This window comes from Lycium barbarum, chromosome 6, assembly GCF_019175385.1.
Source record: "Lycium barbarum isolate Lr01 chromosome 6, ASM1917538v2, whole genome shotgun sequence".
Lineage (NCBI taxonomy): Eukaryota > Viridiplantae > Streptophyta > Magnoliopsida > Solanales > Solanaceae > Lycium > Lycium barbarum.
The window spans coordinates 2,731,363-2,750,700 of NC_083342.1; the positions used below are offsets into that span (position 1 = coordinate 2,731,363).

The 19,338-nt window shown below is 32.5% G+C and overlaps 2 protein-coding genes across 5 annotated transcripts in view; one reads left to right on the top strand and one right to left on the bottom strand.

Moving 5' to 3' along the window:
• Positions 1-150: 150 nt before the first annotated feature.
• Positions 151-7,318, bottom strand: LOC132600456 (uncharacterized). Its single transcript, XM_060313634.1, has 11 exons — positions 7,142-7,318; positions 6,412-6,473; positions 4,688-4,754; positions 4,474-4,539; positions 3,975-4,068; positions 3,764-3,880; positions 2,613-2,713; positions 2,355-2,429; positions 2,174-2,266; positions 1,103-1,423; positions 151-748 (listed from the first exon to the last, which is right to left on the bottom strand). The coding sequence occupies exons 2-10, from the start codon at positions 6,423-6,425 to the stop codon at positions 1,112-1,114; spliced, it is 939 nt and encodes a 312-aa protein (XP_060169617.1). The 5' UTR covers positions 6,426-6,473; positions 7,142-7,318; the 3' UTR covers positions 151-748; positions 1,103-1,111.
• Positions 7,319-9,251: 1,933 nt separating this feature from the next.
• LOC132600459 (uncharacterized) overlaps positions 9,252-19,338 on the top strand; it is a 34,070-nt gene continuing 23,983 nt past the window's right edge. Inside the window, exons 1-5 of one of the 4 annotated variants that reach the window (XR_009567206.1) lie at positions 9,252-9,698; positions 10,265-10,385; positions 12,829-12,860; positions 16,246-16,366; positions 18,239-18,252. Coding sequence is in view for 3 of the 4 variants with exons in the window: in XM_060313637.1 (XP_060169620.1) it covers positions 15,439-15,681; positions 16,246-16,366; positions 18,239-18,411 (537 nt within the window). In the remaining variant the exon portion in view is untranslated. Of the gene's footprint in view, positions 9,699-10,264; positions 10,386-12,828; positions 12,861-15,355; positions 15,682-16,245; positions 16,367-18,238; positions 18,427-19,338 lie in introns of those variants that run through there. The other 3 variants (XM_060313637.1, XM_060313638.1, XM_060313639.1) reach the window with 3 other exon arrangements.

The following is a 19,338-nucleotide window of genomic DNA, read 5'->3' on the forward strand; positions in this document are numbered from 1 at the left end:
AGCATGAAAGTGTTTTCATAGTATTGTGCAAGTCATAATTTCGGATTGTATGTAAATTGAAGTCGAACAAATTGTGGTTATTGACTTGTATCGCTCAAACCAAAAACCAAACTTAAAAATTATAATCCATACCGAACTCTGTGATAATGGTAGAGAACATTTTTTTCAAACCGGAAACTATCGGAAATGTTTATAACCGTACCATATTGTACCATGAAGCCATGAACACCCTTAAAATAGAAGTCCTCCACTTGCCTACTATATGACTAATATTGGACACTGTGCTACAATATTGTTAAAGACCACAAGTTCAAGAACCTTTTTTGTTTCTTTGTTTTCGAGTTTTGCTTACAATCTTGTGCATGGAGTTATGGCCAGCCTTGATTAACCGAAGCATCATCAGCCTTGTTAAAATAGTAAGAAATCAACATCTAAACTGAACATTAAAGTCACTAGATTGAGAAATCATCTTTTTTCTCACATCTTCAAAAACCCAAACAAGTTCGAAAACTGAGGTCTAACACACCTCCGTGCTGCAATTGGTGGTACGCTACTAAAAGCTTGCATGTCCAACTTTGCAGAAGCATAATACTTTGGTTCTTTCCATGCATTTTTGACTTGAACTTGGACCATAAGAGGCACTTCAAAGACTAGTACTTCTTCTGGTGGAAAGACAATCTTGCCTCAATGTCCTTGACACGTAATGCAGCGTGCAACAATGTTGGCAATGGTAATGCCATTTTAGGAGCTGCCAAACGAATAGCTTCCACTTTTAGCAAGAGAACAGACACAATAGACACTTGAAAAAGTTTCCCATGGAAAACCAAATCATCGAAAATATTCTGTCATTCATTTTCCTGAATCTGGTAAATTAGCATGTTGGAGACCATGGATGCATGCAGAAAGATCACAGTGTTTCTTTACTTTTAGTTTTGGATGAAGTTTGAACACCTTGCAGATTCGGAGAAGTGTTGATTCTAAAATGGTTAAAATGCAGTATATGCACGCATGTAAGAAAAGTATAGTACAGTGCAAACTCAAAAACATCTGCAGTGATTTAAACAAAAAAAAAAAAAAAAAAAAAAAAAAAGAAACTGCTAACCTCTATAATTTATGTTATCTTGACATCACGAAGAAGCCTAGCAGCCATCGCACCACATCTTCTAGCCTCCCATTCACTAAGCTTCGTGTTCTCTAGATCCATAACCAGGTTGTTATCTACCTTGCCCTCATTGTTAGTCGCGTCGTCTTGATTAAATCCATTTTTACTTTCATCTTCCTCTGATCCGTGTGTAGTTTCTGTTTCGCCAACCTCTTCCGTCTGCTGCTGAGCCATCTGGCGAACAATTTCCGAGGTACTTCCTTGTGACTTAAAGCCCATTATGTATAACTGAATGCTTGGGTGTTGGTAAGTACTATCCATCTGCATAAAAGTAGGTCCACATAAAAGAAAGAGATGTCCAATTTTTTTTATTGACCTGTAACTACAAACTCTGGATATAGGACAGATTGGAGACGAAATAAATTAGTTCAACGGTAGGAGAATTTGGGCCAAGAACTTAAATCGCGTCGAGACATGCATGGTCGATCTGATTATTTATTTTGGAAGCCCTTTCTACACATAATCAACAAAACCATTTGGCAAATGCAAAGTTAACTGCGACTATCTCAAGGATAAATTACCATAATGAAGGTTGTGTTTGGTAAGGAGGAAAACGTTTTCCAATTTTCTCATGTTTGGTTGGTCAAAATATTTTGGAAAACAGTTCTTTAGGAAAACAAGTTCCTTATAAATGAGGAAAATGATTTCCCCAATGGAAGTTCAGAAAACAAGTTTCATAACTGACATTCTAAGTTTATTGTCTCTTCCCCACCCATCCAACGCCCCAACCCCCATCCCTGCCATCCGTGAATGCCCAGCCCATACTACCCCCCTAGTGTTATGTTAGATTACATATAAATGTTCTTGACATGATATTTTTTGCCTACTTACCAAACACTAGAAATAAGTAAGAATCCCACTCATTCTCCAAGATACCGTGTTCTAGGAAAACATTTTCGTTCATACCAAACATACCTGAAGTTCCACAATATACACATAACTGATTGTGATAGGAGAATGTATGGCTTAGTTGACGGCTAGCATGAGATATCAGCATGGACTGGAAGTTACCTTTGCTCTTGGAACAGTTTTGACCTCAAAATTTCTCTTCCACGTCTCAAGCATCTTTTCATGGACATTTGTCGATCGGATTTCATGACCCAACTATAAATGAAATGTGCATATTAATAATAAAAAGAGAATTGGATAAAGAGAATAAATTTCGTAAGTTCTATAATACTTTAGAGGATACCAAAATTGTTGTCTTCGGTCCAGACAGTGCAATTATTGTCTGCAAAAGTGGTTCCAAAAGATGCTCCGCATAAACCTAGTAAAGATAGGTAAAGGTTAGAGCAAACAAACTACAATATATATACGATCATTGATTCCAAAACTGTATGTCTCACTTCTCTTAGCAGAATAAAAATATTTCATCTCAGTTCTCAGTGCAAAGCAAGGGCCTGGAAAGGAGCAAATGGAATTGCACTACCCTATCCATGATAAAACTTACAACATCAGTCCCAATGATATAGTCAAATGGAGGGCCAACAGCCTTTATATGAGTTTCATTACCCCAGTCCAACTCTGCAGCCTGTATGGAACCAAATGAATCTACATGGAATAGAGCTTTCAGTCAGATCATAGTAAATACAACAACATCCTCTCAGAATTAAATTCCAGTCAGCTTTCTGTTTATAGAAAGAAACACCACTAAGTTAACAGGAAAAGTTAGGTTCTTAGAAGAAGAAACCAACAGAACAAAGTTCAGTTTGCGTACAGAAGTAGAGAAAATGAAAACAAAAATGGGCCCATATGTTTGAGGGTAGGTTCAAAATAGTCCCTTAAGTATGCACTGAACAGTTTTAGTCCTTTAAGTTTATCAAAAGTTAAACACTTTTAGTCGCCATCGTATATTTAACAATTTATGTTCGTTAGATTTGACGAAAGTAGTGGATAAAAAGACTTAACTAACCAAAAAAGTGTCTTCAAATCCTAAAATATGCAACCCAAAAAACTGCACTAGACACTAAAAAGATCTAAGAAATAGCAGAAGTTACACCTCAAAAAGTTGTACCAGACTCTAAAAATAAATCAAAAATAGCAAAAACTACAAAAATCGTACCTCTAAATGTGAGTTTCCACTATTTTTTTCCCATAGTTCCCATCATATCTAACAAACAGTGCTGGGTAAATATTTTACGGAGACTAAATTTGTTAACTTTTCACAAACTTAAAGGACCAAAACTGTTAAGTGCATACTTAAGGAACTATTTTGAACCTACCCTCAAACATAAGGAACCATTTTTGTTATATCTCATAAGAAATACCAATAAGTTAACAGGAAAGTTAGGTTCTTAGAAGAAATCGACAGAACAAAGTTTCAGTTTGCATATAAAAGCACAATAACAACAACAACAACATACCCAGTGAAATCCCACAATGTGGGGTCTGGGGAGGGTAAAGTGTACGCAGACCTTACCCCCACCTTGGGAGGTAGGGAGGTTGTTTCCGAAAGACCCTCAGCTCAAGAGAAAACAAGACAAAAGAGTCAGATAAGGACAAGCATATCAGAGTAGAGTTCGCATATAAAAGCAAAACAAATGATAAAGAGTATACAGTTGAAAAAGCTAAAAAGATCCAAATGGCACATTAATTTGAAACCTGGATCTGAGATTGTCTGCATTATCCTTGAAGTATTACGCTCCACGTTTCTCATTAGCAATGGCAAAACCTCAGTTTGGTCAGTTGAAACTACATCAGATCCAAGCAATGCCATGCCTGTGGAAATTTGTTCCGTCTCAGACAAAAAGAACCATCTAACTGTAGAATGGCATCTAAAAGAATTGAGTCTAATAAAGTAAAGGCAGCCTACCAAATCCTGCTACGCCACAACCTGCCCCAAGTTCAATCACACGCTTTCCTCTCAGTTTAGATGGAGAAAACCTCCCCTTTCGACAATTTCTTTCCTATAAATTCAAATCAAAAGTTTCCAGCTAATAACACCTCGAAACTGAAGGAGTAGGAGTGTTCAATAAAGTAAATAGTATATGTAGATATGTAAGCTTGAATAACTGAACAAAAAGACTCAGTATTTAAAGCCAATGATCTTGGTATTCCAGCCTCAACTCAGAAAAGAAAAAGCAAACGAAAACGAAAAAGGCAAATAAAAAATCTTTTTTTTTTTTTGGTAAAGAAAAAGGCAAATAAAAAATCACAGTAAGGTTTAAGAAAACCGGAAAGAGATGTAGCAAGGACAAACAAATTATTCATTAAAATAGAAACTCATATTATTTTTGCGAGTAGCAGATCAAAACAAAGCAGTGTTAAGGAAATTGAAGTTGAAGCATACCAGAGGGGACTTCAAATCTTACCAGAAATTTTACTAAAACCATAGATGCATCCCAAACAGTAGTGCCTAAATGCTTCGAATTAGGATCCTGTCATAAATAAAGCGAAAAAGAAAGGCCAATACTTCAAGATACAGTATTGCAAACTTAATGGCATAAAAATACGGAAATCACTGTGAGTCACTAACATAGCCAAAAGAAAAGAAAGGATACATAATATCTTCGAAGGCCTAATTACCTGGCAAAACTGAAGCTGATGACCTAGAACTTCAATGTATATTGCAGAAGTGTGTGGAGAATTTAACCTGTTATGAATTTAGACATTAGCCCACCAAATGGCATACAACAACACCACCATACCCAGTATAATCCCACAAGTGGGTTCTAGGGAGGGTAGAGTGTACGCAGACCTTATCCCTACCTATACAGGTAGAGAAGTTGTTCCGATAGACCTTCGGCTCAAGTAAAGCAGATACACGTCAATTAATGAAAACAGATGCAACAACAACAGGATAGCAAGAGAGACTGGGGCAAAAGAAACAAGTAGTAATAGAAAACTAAAAATACGAAACTAAAATGACGAAACTAATACTAATACTAATACGACCGGTAAGGAAAAGCAAAACATGTATCTACTCACTAGTAGGCTTCTATCCTAAATCTCGCCCTCCACACCCTCCTATCTAGGGTTATGTCCTCGGTGAACGGAAGACTTGCCATGTCCTGCCTGATCACCTCACCCCAATACTTCTCGGTCTACCTCTAACTCTCTTCAAACCTTCGCCTCTCACACCTCCTTACCGGCGCATTTGTGCATCTCCTCTGAACATGGCCGAACCATCTCAGCCTCGTCTCCTGCATCTTGCCCGCCACGGAGGCCACTCCCACAGATCGCTCTCAGCATCCTCATTTCCGCAACTCTCATCTTCTGGACATGCGAGTTCTTAACTAACCAATACTCCGCCCCATACATAAACACAAGAAATCATGAGCAAGAAAAGACCAATATTTGTATGTAAGTAAAATATAGGTGTATATTTTATTTTTTTTTGAAAAAAAGAGTAAATTTAGGTATAATCATTTTGAGGAAATACAAAAAATATGCATACGTTCTTTTTATAGATGCCACAAACTAAGTGATGATAACACGCAATTTCTTCATAATTTTGTAGTCACACTAAGATTGGTTTTAGCTAATATCCATAACAAACTAGTATGCATTCTACTAACCGAAATATAAAAAGTTAAAAAAATAAGCCTGTTGTGAAATCATTACATTTGACTCTATCAATTAGTGCTAAAAAAGCAAAGTGATCAGATTGATTGCATTTTTCAAATGGTCATATCCAAGTAAGAGGATCAACAAAATCGCCCAAGTCCCAAAACTAGTCTAAGCAAGAGAGATCAATTTTGAAAACGATTTTACATTTTTCTTTGCCCCATAAGTGGCATTCCAAACTCATTGTCTCCTCCGCACCCAACCTCCCCCCACCCCCTTCCACCACCGACCCCACTCCCCACCTCACCCCCCTAAGCCCCCAACGCCATCGACCTCCCACTCCCCACCTCACCTCCCTAATCCCTCAACCCCCATCCCAACTCCGCCACCACCGACCCCACACCCCCACCCCACCACCGACCCTCCACTCCCCACCCTAAGCCCCCAACACCCACCTCCTCCTAGGCTACTCCCACCTTGTTCCGGATATCTTCATTTCTAATGCTATCTCTTCCTCGTATGCCCACACATCCAATCGCAGCATACTTATCAAACACGAGAAAATAAGCAAGAAAACTACTTTTATTCAAGAAAACATTTTCCATATACCATACACACCTTTAGTGTGTATTACATTTTATCAAATGAGAGGGTGCCTCCAAATATGTTGCAATATAAACAAGCAAATCTATAAAAAAAATTAAAAAATTAAATAATCAAAAGAATGGTTAGACTTCACATACCTATCTGCCTCCATAGATGACCATACACAGAATTGAACAACACCGTGTTGGAATTTATCTTTCTGTCAAAAAAAGAAAAAAACAGTAATTGATCTTAAGCTACTCCATTTAGTTAGATTATAACTGTAATTGGCTTTTAACACAACAATTTAAGGTCTTGCATTCATCTCATACTCCCTTTGTCCCAATTTAAATATCTTAGTTTCCTTTTTGGTCTATCACAAAAATAAATAAATAATAATTTGATAATTTAAACATCTTACTCCCTCTGCCTCGAATTATTTATCGCGATTACTCAAAATAATTGTATCAAATTGTTTATCCTTTTAAAAATTCATAGCATAATTAATTAATTTTTTTCTATTTGACCCTTAATAGAATTTTGTCATTAATATAAATGACATATAAATAGAGGCACTTAATAGAGAGATTATAATTTAGATATAAGGTTAAAGTACCTCTTAATAAATATTTGTTAAGAAGCGTGTAAAAAAAAAATTTACCCTATAAGATTTAAAGTTAAAAGTCTCATTTTATTTTTTAAACTTAGCGACCAGTCAAACTAATACACTTAAATTGGGAGAGAACTTTTTTTTTTCACCTTGCTGAAAATTTGGCAAAATCGTGAAATTACAAATTCACCAACAAGTGAAATAAAAATTAGAAGTTTCCAAAAAAGAAAAAATTTCTGGTGAATAAAGTAATTAGTTCAAATTAGATTAGAGCATACCTGATTAAATTATACGATTTATCGCAAGAAAAATAAATGAGTTAACCTAACAAAGCTTTCAATTTGCCGAGTCCCTTTAAAGTTTTAAAGCCTGCTTCAGAGTGTACTTTACGTTTGTGTGGTTGTACCTTTTACTTCTTTCTTTGTTTCTTTTTTCATTTTCAAAAGTTTGTAGAACTTGTAAAAAAGAATAAGGTTGTGTTAATGGAACAAAAATATGTGTTTATTTCAATTTAATGTATTAATGGTGCCATATTATCAGAGAGATTTTTATTTTTATTTAATTTATTAATTGTGTTATATTGTATTTAAGCTTATTTTTTAATTTCAATTTCTAACTTGGCGAAGAAATGTTATTTTATGTTAACTTATTTCTGGCGTGAAAATTGTTAGGGGAGAGGAGATGTTAGCTTCACTTGACCAAGGTAAGAGTATTTGTGTCTCATAAGTGGAGAGTAAAATTATTTTATTTTCAATAATTTAGGAATATATTACTTGACTTGACTAATAATAAGAGTAATTTTTTGTACAAAAATGAAACATATTGTATAATTAATTTTTTTAATAAAATAACAAAAAATACATAAAGCAGATACCGTAGTATAGAGAGACCAGTGACATATATATTGTTTTTACCATTAAGGTTTTTAATGAAAATAATTTTTTCTTTCAATTTACGTGACACTTTTTATTTTAATTAAAATTATGTAAATTTTGATTAATATTTCAAATATTGTGTTTTTAATCATATTAAAATCAGAGGAATTGTATTTTTTTTTTGTGTAGCTATTAATTATCTAAATTTTAATTTCAGAATATTAAGTTGATCTAATCTAATATAACGTTAAAAATTAGTCAAATTAAAATACTAACAATAACAATTTGAGCCGAGGGTCTACCGTAGACTTTGAGGTAGACTAAGGTCTGACTGCATCTATCTTGATAGATCCACTTGTGAAATCGCACTGAGTTTTTATTGCTGTTTTAATATTAAATAATTGAGGTGATTTAATCTAATTTATCTTCGGTGAAGGCTTAAATATGCCCTTGAACTATACGAAATTGCACACATTTGCCCGTCGTTAAAAGGTTGGTGCAAAGATGCTCCTAACGTTTTTTTTTTTGCCATATATGACCTTGAGTTAACGGCAAATTTTGGAGGGCATATTTGTTCAGTTCGCATAGTATAGGAGCATATTTGAGCCTTTGAAATTCCTGATTATTATGGCACGAAATATCATTGCATTCCAAAATATAAAAAAAACATTTGTAATTACAATTCATCCACCATTGTATTATATCAAAATTATACAACTAAAAAAGCAGATGCAATTACAAACATCTTTTAAAGACTGTTTTCACAACAAGAACATCATTTTTCCTTTTGAAAAGATTTATTTTGCTAATGATAATACCATTTTTATTTTTCAATTTGTTGTTCTTTCTGGATATTTTTTGTCTTCTCAGTCCCAATATCTATATAATAATGGATGCAACAATTACCGCAATAAAACATAAACATAAAAAAAGAGATAACTTATATTAGACTTATGACATATGAGAAAATATCTCCCGCGGTGCTTAAAATTTTGATAATAATAATAGAAAGAGTATCACATCTTAAGCATTTATACAGTTTCTTACATAACATTCAATGTGGTTTGACTCTTTCGTGAATTTCACGCATAATCGAAATTTAGTAGAATTATTTGAAGCTCATAAGTGAGATGGAGTGTAGTAACTCCACGTCCACAACTCCACATCCACAAATCTTTTCATAGCTATTTGAAGAACTCGAAACTTCCGACATTTCATAAACAATTGAAAGAATAAGAGAGAAAAGTAAGAGGTTGTACGATAAGTGTGAGTTTCAAAATGCAGTTGCAATAAATTATTGACTAGCATAAAATGCACTACAAAAAAATCTGACAACTATTTATGTCGTAATATTCAGGAATTTCAAAGGCTCAAATATGCACATATACTATGCGAACTGAATAAATATGTCCTCCAAAATTTTCCGTTAACTCAAGAGCATATATGGCCAAAAAAAAAACTTTAGAGACATTTTTGCACCAATCTTTTAACAACGGATAAATATGTGCAATTTCGTATAGTTCAAGGCATATTTATCTGTAAACGTTAATCAAAATGATTCGTCAAAAATGAAAAAGTGCCTCATAAATTTTCCTAGTTCTTCCTTACACAAGACACCATGCCCAATTCAAGTTGTTTCACTCACACAGACACCATTTTGGTAGAAGCTGAATATTCTGAACAAAGAAAACATCCATCAATGAATCCTTCAAGCTCCAATAATAATAACCAAACAAACCCCAAAAAAAGACCATTAGCAGAAATTAATAAAGACAAGCAGCCATTAACACTAAATTGCACGGTTGTAGCCATTGATCACAACAACCTTTTTTACAGAGTCTGCTCAACATGTGAAAAAACTTTACCTGACCCTTCTCCAATTACCCATTTACCCTTTTGCAAATACTGTAACTTTAACAACCCTGCTTCATCTGGTTCTAAACGCCTCTTTCGTGTACTTGTATGTAATTTCCTATTCTTTTGTGCCCTTATTTGCAATTTCATGCCTTTTTTGCCTTTTCTTTTGTGTCGTTATTTGCAATTTAATGTTTTTCCTGTTTGTGAAAAGGTTTGATTTTTTTTTCTTATTCTTTTGTGTCCTTATTTGCAATTTAATGTTTTTTTTTTTTATGAAAAGGTTTTTTTTTTTTTTTTTTTTTTTTTTTGTTTTCTGGACTTTGGGTTTTTTTCCTTATTCTTTTGTGTCCTTTTTTGCAATTTAATGTTTTTTGGTTTGGAATTTGGGTTTTTTTCCTTATTCTTTTGTGTCCTTATTTGCAATTTAATGTTTTTTTTTATTTTTATGAAAAGGTTTTTTTTTTTTTTTTTTTTCTGGACTTTGGGTTTTTTTCCTTATTCTTTTGTGTCCTTTTTTGCAATTTAATGTTTTTTTTTTTTTTTTTTTTTGGTTTGGAATTTGGGTTTTTTCTTATTCTTTAGTGTCCTTATTCGCAATTTAATGTTTTTTTTTTTTTTGTTTGTGAAAAGGTTTGATTTTTTTTATTTTTGGAATCTTGGGTTTTGCAGATATCTATAGCTACAGAGAAAAAGGTGATTGTGGTGATAATGTTTGATAGGGCAGCTAAGGTTTTGTTTGGTTGTTCTGCTGATGAGTTCTTTGATTTTGCAAAGACTCACCCTTTTGCTGGTAACTTAAATTAGTCTCCATTTTATTCGATTTTCATTTCCCTTTTTTTTTTTTAAAACCTTTTATACTTGTATAGGAGTATCAATTTGCAGTTTACAATGGCAATTAATTTTTTTCTTTAAATAAGTAGTAGTAGTAGTAGTAAATGAAAAAAGGGAACACACAAATAGTCGGGGGGATTCACGGTTTACTTTTCTTAACTAGTATACATTGATTATACACTGATTATACAAGTTTATACACATATTATACATCCGCCGTCTACTTTTAGTTTTAGTGAATGGGTGGGCTGCTATTTAGGTTAATTCTTTTGAAAAAAACATACTTTTTTAACTTGCCTCTATCATCAAATAAGTTATATACAGTCAAAGCTCATCTATCATCAAATAAGAGCTATATACAGTCAAACCTTTCTATAACGTTGTCATTGGTTTGGATATTTTTTAACTGCTATAGCAAAATGTTATCATAACAAATATATATATATATATATATATATATATATAACATAAAAAAATCGGTTCCAAAAAGACTTGGCCATTATAGTGAAATGTTGTTATAGAGGATGATTGTTATACCTCTCTATAACGGGGCGTTTGTCCGGATACTTTTTAGCCGCTATAGCAAAATGTTGTTACGGAAAACATATAATCTATATAACATGAAAAAGCGGTTCCAAAAGACTTGATTTTTATAGTGAAGTGGTATTATAGAAGATAGTCTGTTAATAGAGAGGTCTGACTGTATTTAGTTTCCGTTTTGCTTTGGGAATTCTATGAAACAAAAAAGAATGAAGTAAGTAGGAGATGATGAGAATTTTTCTACAGAAATTGAAAATTTTGATGAAACTTACTCACTCTGTCCCAATTTATAGGAGTCTTTTCATTTGGAGGTGTCCAAGATGGTTGACACTATTTTATTGCCACACAAGTTTCATGACTTCTCAAGAAATGTAGGAGTAATTTTTTTTTTTTTTGGTAAAGTAATAAAATTCATTAGTAAAACATCAAGAAGATGCAAGGTTACAGATGGGAAAAGCTGGCAGGCTTGGCAAAACCTGTAGAACAATCTAAAGATATCCTATCTCTACTGAACTAGAGAAAAGGAGCTGATAAAATCTAGAAAGTTACCCACATTGTTTACAGGGGCAAAAAAATGCCAACTAAAAAGACTAACTAAACACCTAGACTTTAGAGAGCAAATAGGAGTTGAGATTCCTTCAAAGCATCTGTTGTTTCTCTCCTTCCATAGGGTCCAAAAAATTACTGCTGGGATCATTCTCCAAATTCTTTTAATGGATTTGTCAACTCTCCAGAGTATCCAGCTAGCATATGCATCTTTGATGTTGAAGGGCATTACCCATTGTAGACCAAGCATAGAGTAGAAGAAAAACCAGAGGCTAGCTGCTGCAGGGCAGTGCAAAAATAGATGGTTGACACTTTCATTGGTCTGCTTGCACATGGTACACATGTTAACAACTATTACACCTCTCCTTCTAAGATTGTCTTGTGTTAGGCATGCTTCCTTCAGTGCAGTCCAAGTGAAGCAAGTAACTCTGAGAGGCTGTCTGGTTCTCCATACAAGCTTGTCGTGATTACTTAAAATAGTTGTATCAGATTGTTTATCCTTTTAAAAATTCATAGCATAATTAATTAGTTTTTCTCCATTTCACCCTTAATAGAACTTTATCATTAATATAAATGTCATATAAATAATAAATGACATATAAATAGAATCACTTAATGAAGATAGATTATAATTTAGATATAAGGGTAAAGTAAGTCAAATATCCCTCTTAATAAATATTTTTTAAGAAGTGTGTAAAAAAAAAAAAATTGTCCCATAAGATTTAAAGTACTCTTAAGAGTATAAGATGCAAAAGTCTCATTTTATTTTTTAAACTTAGTGACCAGTTAAACTAATACATTTAAATTGGGAGAGATTTTTTTTTTCACCTTGCTGAAAATTTGGCAAAATCGTGAAATTACAAATTCACCAACAAGTGAAATAAAAATTAGAAGTTTCCAAAAAAGAAAAAAATTCTGGTGAAAAAAGTAATTAGTTCAAATTAGATTAGAGCATACCTGATTAAATTATACGATTTATCGCAAGAAAAATAAATGAGTTAACCTAACAAAGCTTTCAATTTGCCGAGTCCCTTTAAAGTTTTAAAGCCTGCTTCAGAGTGTACTTTACGTTTGTGTGGTTGTACCTTTTACTTCTTTCTTTGTTTCTTTTTTCATTTTCAAAAGTTTGTAGAACTTGTAAAAAAGAATAAGGTTGTGTTAATGGAACAAAAATATGTGTTTATTTCAATTTAATGTATTAATAGTGCCATATTATCAGAGAGATTTTTATTTTTTATTTAATTTATTAATTGTGTTATATTGTATTTAAGCTTATTTTTTAATTTAAATTTCTAACTTGGCGTGAAAATTGTTAGGGGAGAGGAGATGTTAGCTTCACTTGACCAAGGTAAGAGTATTTGTGTTTCATAAGTGGAGAGTAAAATTATTTTATTTTCAATAATTTAGGAATATATTACTTGACTTGACTAATAATAAGAGTAATTTTTTGTACAAAAAAGAAACATATTGTATAATTAATTTTTGTAATAAAATAACAAAAAAATACATAAAGCAGATACCGTAGTATAGAGAGACCAGTGACATATATATTGTTTTTACCATTAAGGTTTTTAATGAAAATAATTTTTTCTTCCAATTTACGTGACACTTTTTATTTTAATTCAAATTATGTAAATTTTGATTAATGTTTCAAATATTGTTTTTTTAATCATATTAAAATCAGAGGAATTGTAAGTTTTTTTTGTGTAGCTATTAATTATCTAAATTTTAATTTCAAAATATTGAGTTGATCTAATCTAATATAACGTTAAAAATTAGTCAAATTAAAATATTAACAATAACAATTTGAGCCGAGGGTCTACCGCAAACATTGTCTCTACCTCACAAAGGTAGACTAAGGTCTGACTGCATCTATCTCGATAGATCTACTTGTGAAATCACACTGAGTTTTTATTGCTATTTTAATATTAAATAATTGAGGTGATTTAATCTAATTTATCTTTAAACGTTAATCAAAATGATTCGTCAAAAATGAAAAAGTGCCTCATAAATTTTTGAGTCCGGAACCAAAATGCCCCCAAAAAAATCACTTTGAACCAAAATACCCAACAAAAAAAAAGTTACAAAACTACCTGTAGCGCAGTAATTTACTACGCTAAAGCAGTTCACGGAGACGGAGCCGTTAACTGCTTTAGCGCAGTATTTTACTGCGTTATAGAAGCAGTTAAAAAAAAATTCTATAACGCAGTAAAATACTATGTTATAGATACCAATTTTTTTTTCTATAACGCAGTAAAATACTGTGTTATAGAAACAGTACCAAAAAAAAAAAAAATTGGTCAACTTTATTTTTTGCAACACTTAATGTTTTTTTCCATATTTTGACCAATGATTAGTCGTGTGTCAAGACTCCGAAACGTTAGTATTTTATATAGAATCTGATATTTTTTTCTGCGTACAATAATGAGGCCCAATACATCAAGGATACGTAGACGTTCGGATTGTCATTTTAGGGGTTGAAAAGGTGTCCGAAGTAAGTTTTGTTTGTAAACTTTAGGTTTAAGTGTTCTATATACATAGACGTCCATTTTTGTTTGAAGACTTGTTGTCATTAGCTTAACATTTTTTATTTTTAGGGTTTAGATTTATTGAAAATAAAGCCGTTGCCAAAAGGTTTTTAGCTGCAAGATTTTTTTTTTTTTTTTGTATTGCGCAGTAAAACAGTACCAAAAAAGAAAAATTGGCCAATTTTTTTTTTGCAACACTTAGTGTGTTTTTGCATACTTTTGACCAACGATTAGTCGTATGTCAAGACTCCGAAATGTCAATATTTTATATAGAACCTGATATTTTTTACTGCGTACAATAATGTAGGCTCAATACATCAAGGATACGTATACATTCGGATTGTCATTTTAGGGGTTGAAAAGGTGCCCGAAGTAAGTTTTGTTTGAAAAAACTTAGTGTTTGAATGTAAGGTTATTTTAGTCAACTTTATATGTCGAGAAAATTAGTCAGCTTTATTTTTAAAAATTGAAACTGCAGAAGTGAACGTCTACGTATCCTTGATGTATTGGACCTACATTATTGTACGCAGAAAAAAATATCAGGTTCTATATAAAATATTGACGTTTCGGAGTCTTGACACACGACTAATCGTTGGTCAAATTATGAAAATAACACTAAGTTTTTTCAAACAAAACTTACTTCGGACACCTTTTCAACCCCTAAAATGACGATCCGAACGTCTGCGTATCCTTGATGTATTGGGCCTACATTATTGTACGCAGAAAAAAATATCAGGTTCTATATAAAATATTGACGTTTCGGAGTCTTGACACATGACTAATCATTGGTTAAAGTATGAAAAAAACACTAAGTGTTGCAAAAAATAAAGTTGGCCAATTTTTTTTTTGGGTACTGTTTCTATAACGCAGTATTTTACTGCGTTATAGATTTTTTTTAACTGCTTCTATAACGCAGTAAAATACTGCGCTAAAGCAGTTAACGGTTCCATCTCCGTGAATTGCTTTAGTGCAGTAAATTACTCCGCTAAAGATAGTTTTGTAATTTTTTTTTTGTTAGGGTATTTTGGTTCAAAGCAGGGCTGGGCATAAATACCGAAAATCGAAAAATTGAACTGAACCGAACCAAAACTTCAACAAACCGAACCGAACCGAACTAGTTTGGTTCGGTATTTGGTGTCCACCTTCAAAAAATCGAAACCGAAATAGCTGAACTGGAGTTTGATAAAATCGAACACACACCGAAATTTAATACATTACCCAAAAAAATTAAAATAATCCAGGCCCATTAAGTTTAAAGCAAAAAAAAATCAATTGTAACAAACCCTCTTTTGCATTTGTATCCCTAATTTTCTATTTCAGTTGACAAAATTAAATATGTTAAGGAAGGCAACTAGGATGTGTCTTTACGATACGTGTTTTCTTAATTATTCTTACGGTATGTATAATAACCAAACAAACCCCAAAAAAAGACCATTAGCAGAAATTAACAAAGACAAGCAGCCATTAACACTAAATTGCATGGTTGTAGCCATTGATCACAATAACCTTTTTTACAGAGTCTGCTCAACATGTGAAAAAACTTTACCTGATCCTTCTCCAATTACCCATTTACCCTTTTGCAAATACTGTAACTTTAACAACCCTGCTTCATCTGGTTCTAAACGCCTCTTTCGTGTACTTGTATGTAATTTCCTATTCTTTTGTGCCCTTATTTGCAATTTCATGCCTTTTTTGCCTTTTCTTTTGTGTCGTTATTTGCAATTTAATGTTTTTCCTGTTTGTGAAAAGGTTTGATTTTTTTTTCTTATTCTTTTGTGTCCTTATTTGCAATTTAATGTTTTTTTTTTTTATGAAAAGGTTTTTTTTTTTTTTTTTTTTTTTTGTTTTCTGGACTTTGGGTTTTTTTCCTTATTCTTTTGTGTCCTTTTTTGCAATTTAATGTTTTTTGGTTTGGAATTTGGGTTTTTTTCCTTATTCTTTTGTGTCCTTATTTGCAATTTAATGTTTTTTTTTATTTTTATGAAAAGGTTTTTTTTTTTTTTTTTTTTTTCTGGACTTTGGGTTTTTTTCCTTATTCTTTTGTGTCCTTTTTTGCAATTTAATGTTTTTTTTTTTTTTTTTTTTGGTTTGGAATTTGGGTTTTTTCTTATTCTTTAGTGTCCTTATTCGCAATTTAATGTTTTTTTTTTTTTTGTTTGTGAAAAGGTTTGATTTTTTTTATTTTTGGAATCTTGGGTTTTGCAGATATCTATAGCTACAGAGAAAAAGGTGATTGTGGTGATAATGTTTGATAGGGCAGCTAAGGTTTTGTTTGGTTGTTCTGCTGATGAGTTCTTTGATTTTGCAAAGACTCACCCTTTTGCTGGTAACTTAAATTAATCTCCATTTTATTCGATTTTCATTTCCTTTTTTTTTTTAAACCTTTTATACTTGTATAGGAGTATCAATTTGCAGTTTACAATGGCAATTAATTTTTTTCTTTAAATAAGTAGTAGTAGTAGTAGTAGTAAATGAAAAAAGGGAACACACAGATAGTCGGGGGGATTCACGGTTTACTTTTCTTAACTAGTATACATTGATTATACACTGATTATACAAGTTTATACACATATTATACATCCGCCGTCTACTTTTAGTTTTAGTGAATGGGTGGGCTGCTATTTAGGTTAATTCTTTTGAAAAAAACATACTTTTTTAACTTGCCTCTATCATCAAATAAGTTATATACAGTCAAAGCTCATCTATCATCAAATAAGAGCTATATACAGTCAAACCTTTCTATAACGTTGTCATTGGTTTGGATATTTTTTAACTGCTATAGCAAAATGTTATCATAACAAATATATATATATATATATATATATATATATATATATATAACATAAAAAAATCGGTTCCAAAAAGACTTGGCCATTATAGTGAAATGTTGTTATAGAGGATGATTGTTATACCTCTCTATAACGGGGCGTTTGTCCGGATACTTTTTAGCCGCTATAGCAAAATGTTGTTACGAAAAACATATAATCTATATAACATGAAAAAGCGGTTCCAAAAGACTTGATTTTTATAGTGAAATGGTATTATAGAAGATAGTCTGTTAATAGAGAGGTCTGACTGTATTTAGTTTCCGTTTTGCTTTGGGAATTCTATGAAACAAAAAAGAATGAAGTAAGTAGGAGATGATGAGAATTTTTCTACAGAAATTGAAAATTTTGATGAAACTTACTCACTCTGTCCCAATTTATAGGAGTCTTTTCATTTGGAGGTGTCCAAGATGGTTGACACTATTTTATTGCCACACAAGTTTCATGACTTCTCAAGAAATGTAGGAGTAATTTATTTAAGGACAACGGTGCAAATATAACCCCTCAACTTTGCGATTTAGAGCAGATATACCCCCCATTACAAAAGTGGTGTATATATAACCCTGCCGTTACAAAATGGTGCAAATATACCCTTTTCGCTGACGGAGTTTTTTTTTTTAAAAAATCATTTAGGTTATTTTTTAATTAAAAAAATGTCACGTGACTTTAAAAAAAAGTCTATCCATTTCTTTTAGTAGATATACTTTTCTAAAGCCACATAGTAATTTTTTTTTTTCGATGGGTCGGGTCTGGTTCGTTTAAAAAAATGGGTAGACTTATTTTTTTAAAGTCACGGAGATATTTTTTAAATGAACCATACCCAACACACAAGAAAAAAAAATTATCATGGCTTTATAAAAATATGTCTACTAAAAAAAAATAGATAGACTTTTTTTAAAGTCACGTGGCATTTTTGTAATTAAAAAAAAAACTAAATGATTTAAAAAAAAAAATCAGCGAAAAGGGTATATTTGCACCATTTTGTAACGGCAGAGGTATATATACACCACTTTTGTAACGTGGGGTATATCTGCTCTAAATTGTAAAGTTGAGGGGTATATTTGCACCTTTGCCCTTTATTTAATTATATTCAAATTTGATATTTTCATTGAAATGTTTCTCCATCGATTTAAACTTTAACCATTACTTTAGTGTTTTCTTATACTATTTCTAAACGTAATATATAGGTTAAATTATTATGTTAACTTCAGTGTCCAATCAAAACTTGTCATGTAAAATGTAACGGAGAGAGTATTTGGTTATGGGCCATGAAAGATTGTCCAAGAAATTTATAATTGCATCTTAGAATGTTTTGCTGGCGGGGCCATATGAAGAGGATTCTGACTGATTTGAGAATTGTTTTTATTATGCAGCTGCAAATGCCGGTAAAGCTTTGGAGGGAGAGATGTTGAAAGTCACCTTGTCCCAACCAAAGAATGGGAATGCACGGCATCTACGAGTTATATCAGTTTTGCCATTGCGGACTGGTTTTCAGCCTGTGATCAAGACCTTGAGGGAACTATATCGAGCAAGAGGTGGTTCATAACGCTAGTGCATTCAGGTGTTTTTGTATCAAACGTTTCTTGAGCAGCCTTTATGTTTGTGTACATCTCCGTCATTCCATTGACAAAAAGAACATGAATGCATATTTTGTTAAACATTATTTTTCTCCTTTAGACACCATTCTGAGCATAGCAGCTCAAAGTTTGCTTCGTGTGCCATCTAACAACATCAATAGACACGTGATTCTTTGCCCCGTGCAATATGTGCAATTCAATGAGGATATCTGAGCTATAATACAAAAAATCTTGATGTAACTGAACTGGTTTAACAGACCGGAAATGCAGGGGATAAGTATATAGTCTTTCAAACTGGAGAATTTTCTTCAAGTTTGGTATGTCGATAGTCTGTTTCAGAGTAAGAGGAATAGGGGAGCTGGATCAGCTGTGTATTCCTCTAGTTCTTATTTTAACTGAACTGGTTTAACACACAGGAACTGCAGGGTTTAAGTATATTGTTTTTTTTTCCAAGCTAGTACAAATATCTAAGTGTAGAATTTCCTTTTAAGTCTGGTATGTCAGTGCACAGTATGTACCAGAGCCCGAGGGGTTGGCAAATCGTATCAGCTGTGTATTGATGTTATCAAGAGATACAATCTAAAAGTTCATCCTCTAGCTGTGTTTAAATTTAACTTCTTGTGGTCCTACTGCTTGAGCATTTACTGCCAAAGGGGAAAATGTATGAAATTTTAGCAAGTGTTCAGCAATTTCCTTCAGCGTTGAAAGTGTTAATTACATGTTTTGTTGCTTGGGAAAAAATCAATCCATTTGTTTTCTCTGCAATGTTGGGATATAACCATATAAATGTTGGGGCAAAATACTGAAACGATCAATTCTTGACCTTGGTTAAGCTAGAACCAAACTTGGTTTCATAACAAAATTTCAAAATAGTATTGAAGCTTGATAATAAACCA

Excerpts from the sequence above, each read along its gene's own strand:
- LOC132600456 (XM_060313634.1), bottom strand. Across the intron at positions 4,540-4,687 it reads ATCAGCTTCAGTTTTGCCAG|GATCCTAATTCGAAGCATTT; the intron begins GTAATTAGGCCT and ends TATTTATGACAG. Across the intron at positions 3,881-3,974 it reads TTGTGGCGTAGCAGGATTTG|GCATGGCATTGCTTGGATCT; the intron begins GTAGGCTGCCTT and ends AAATTTCCACAG.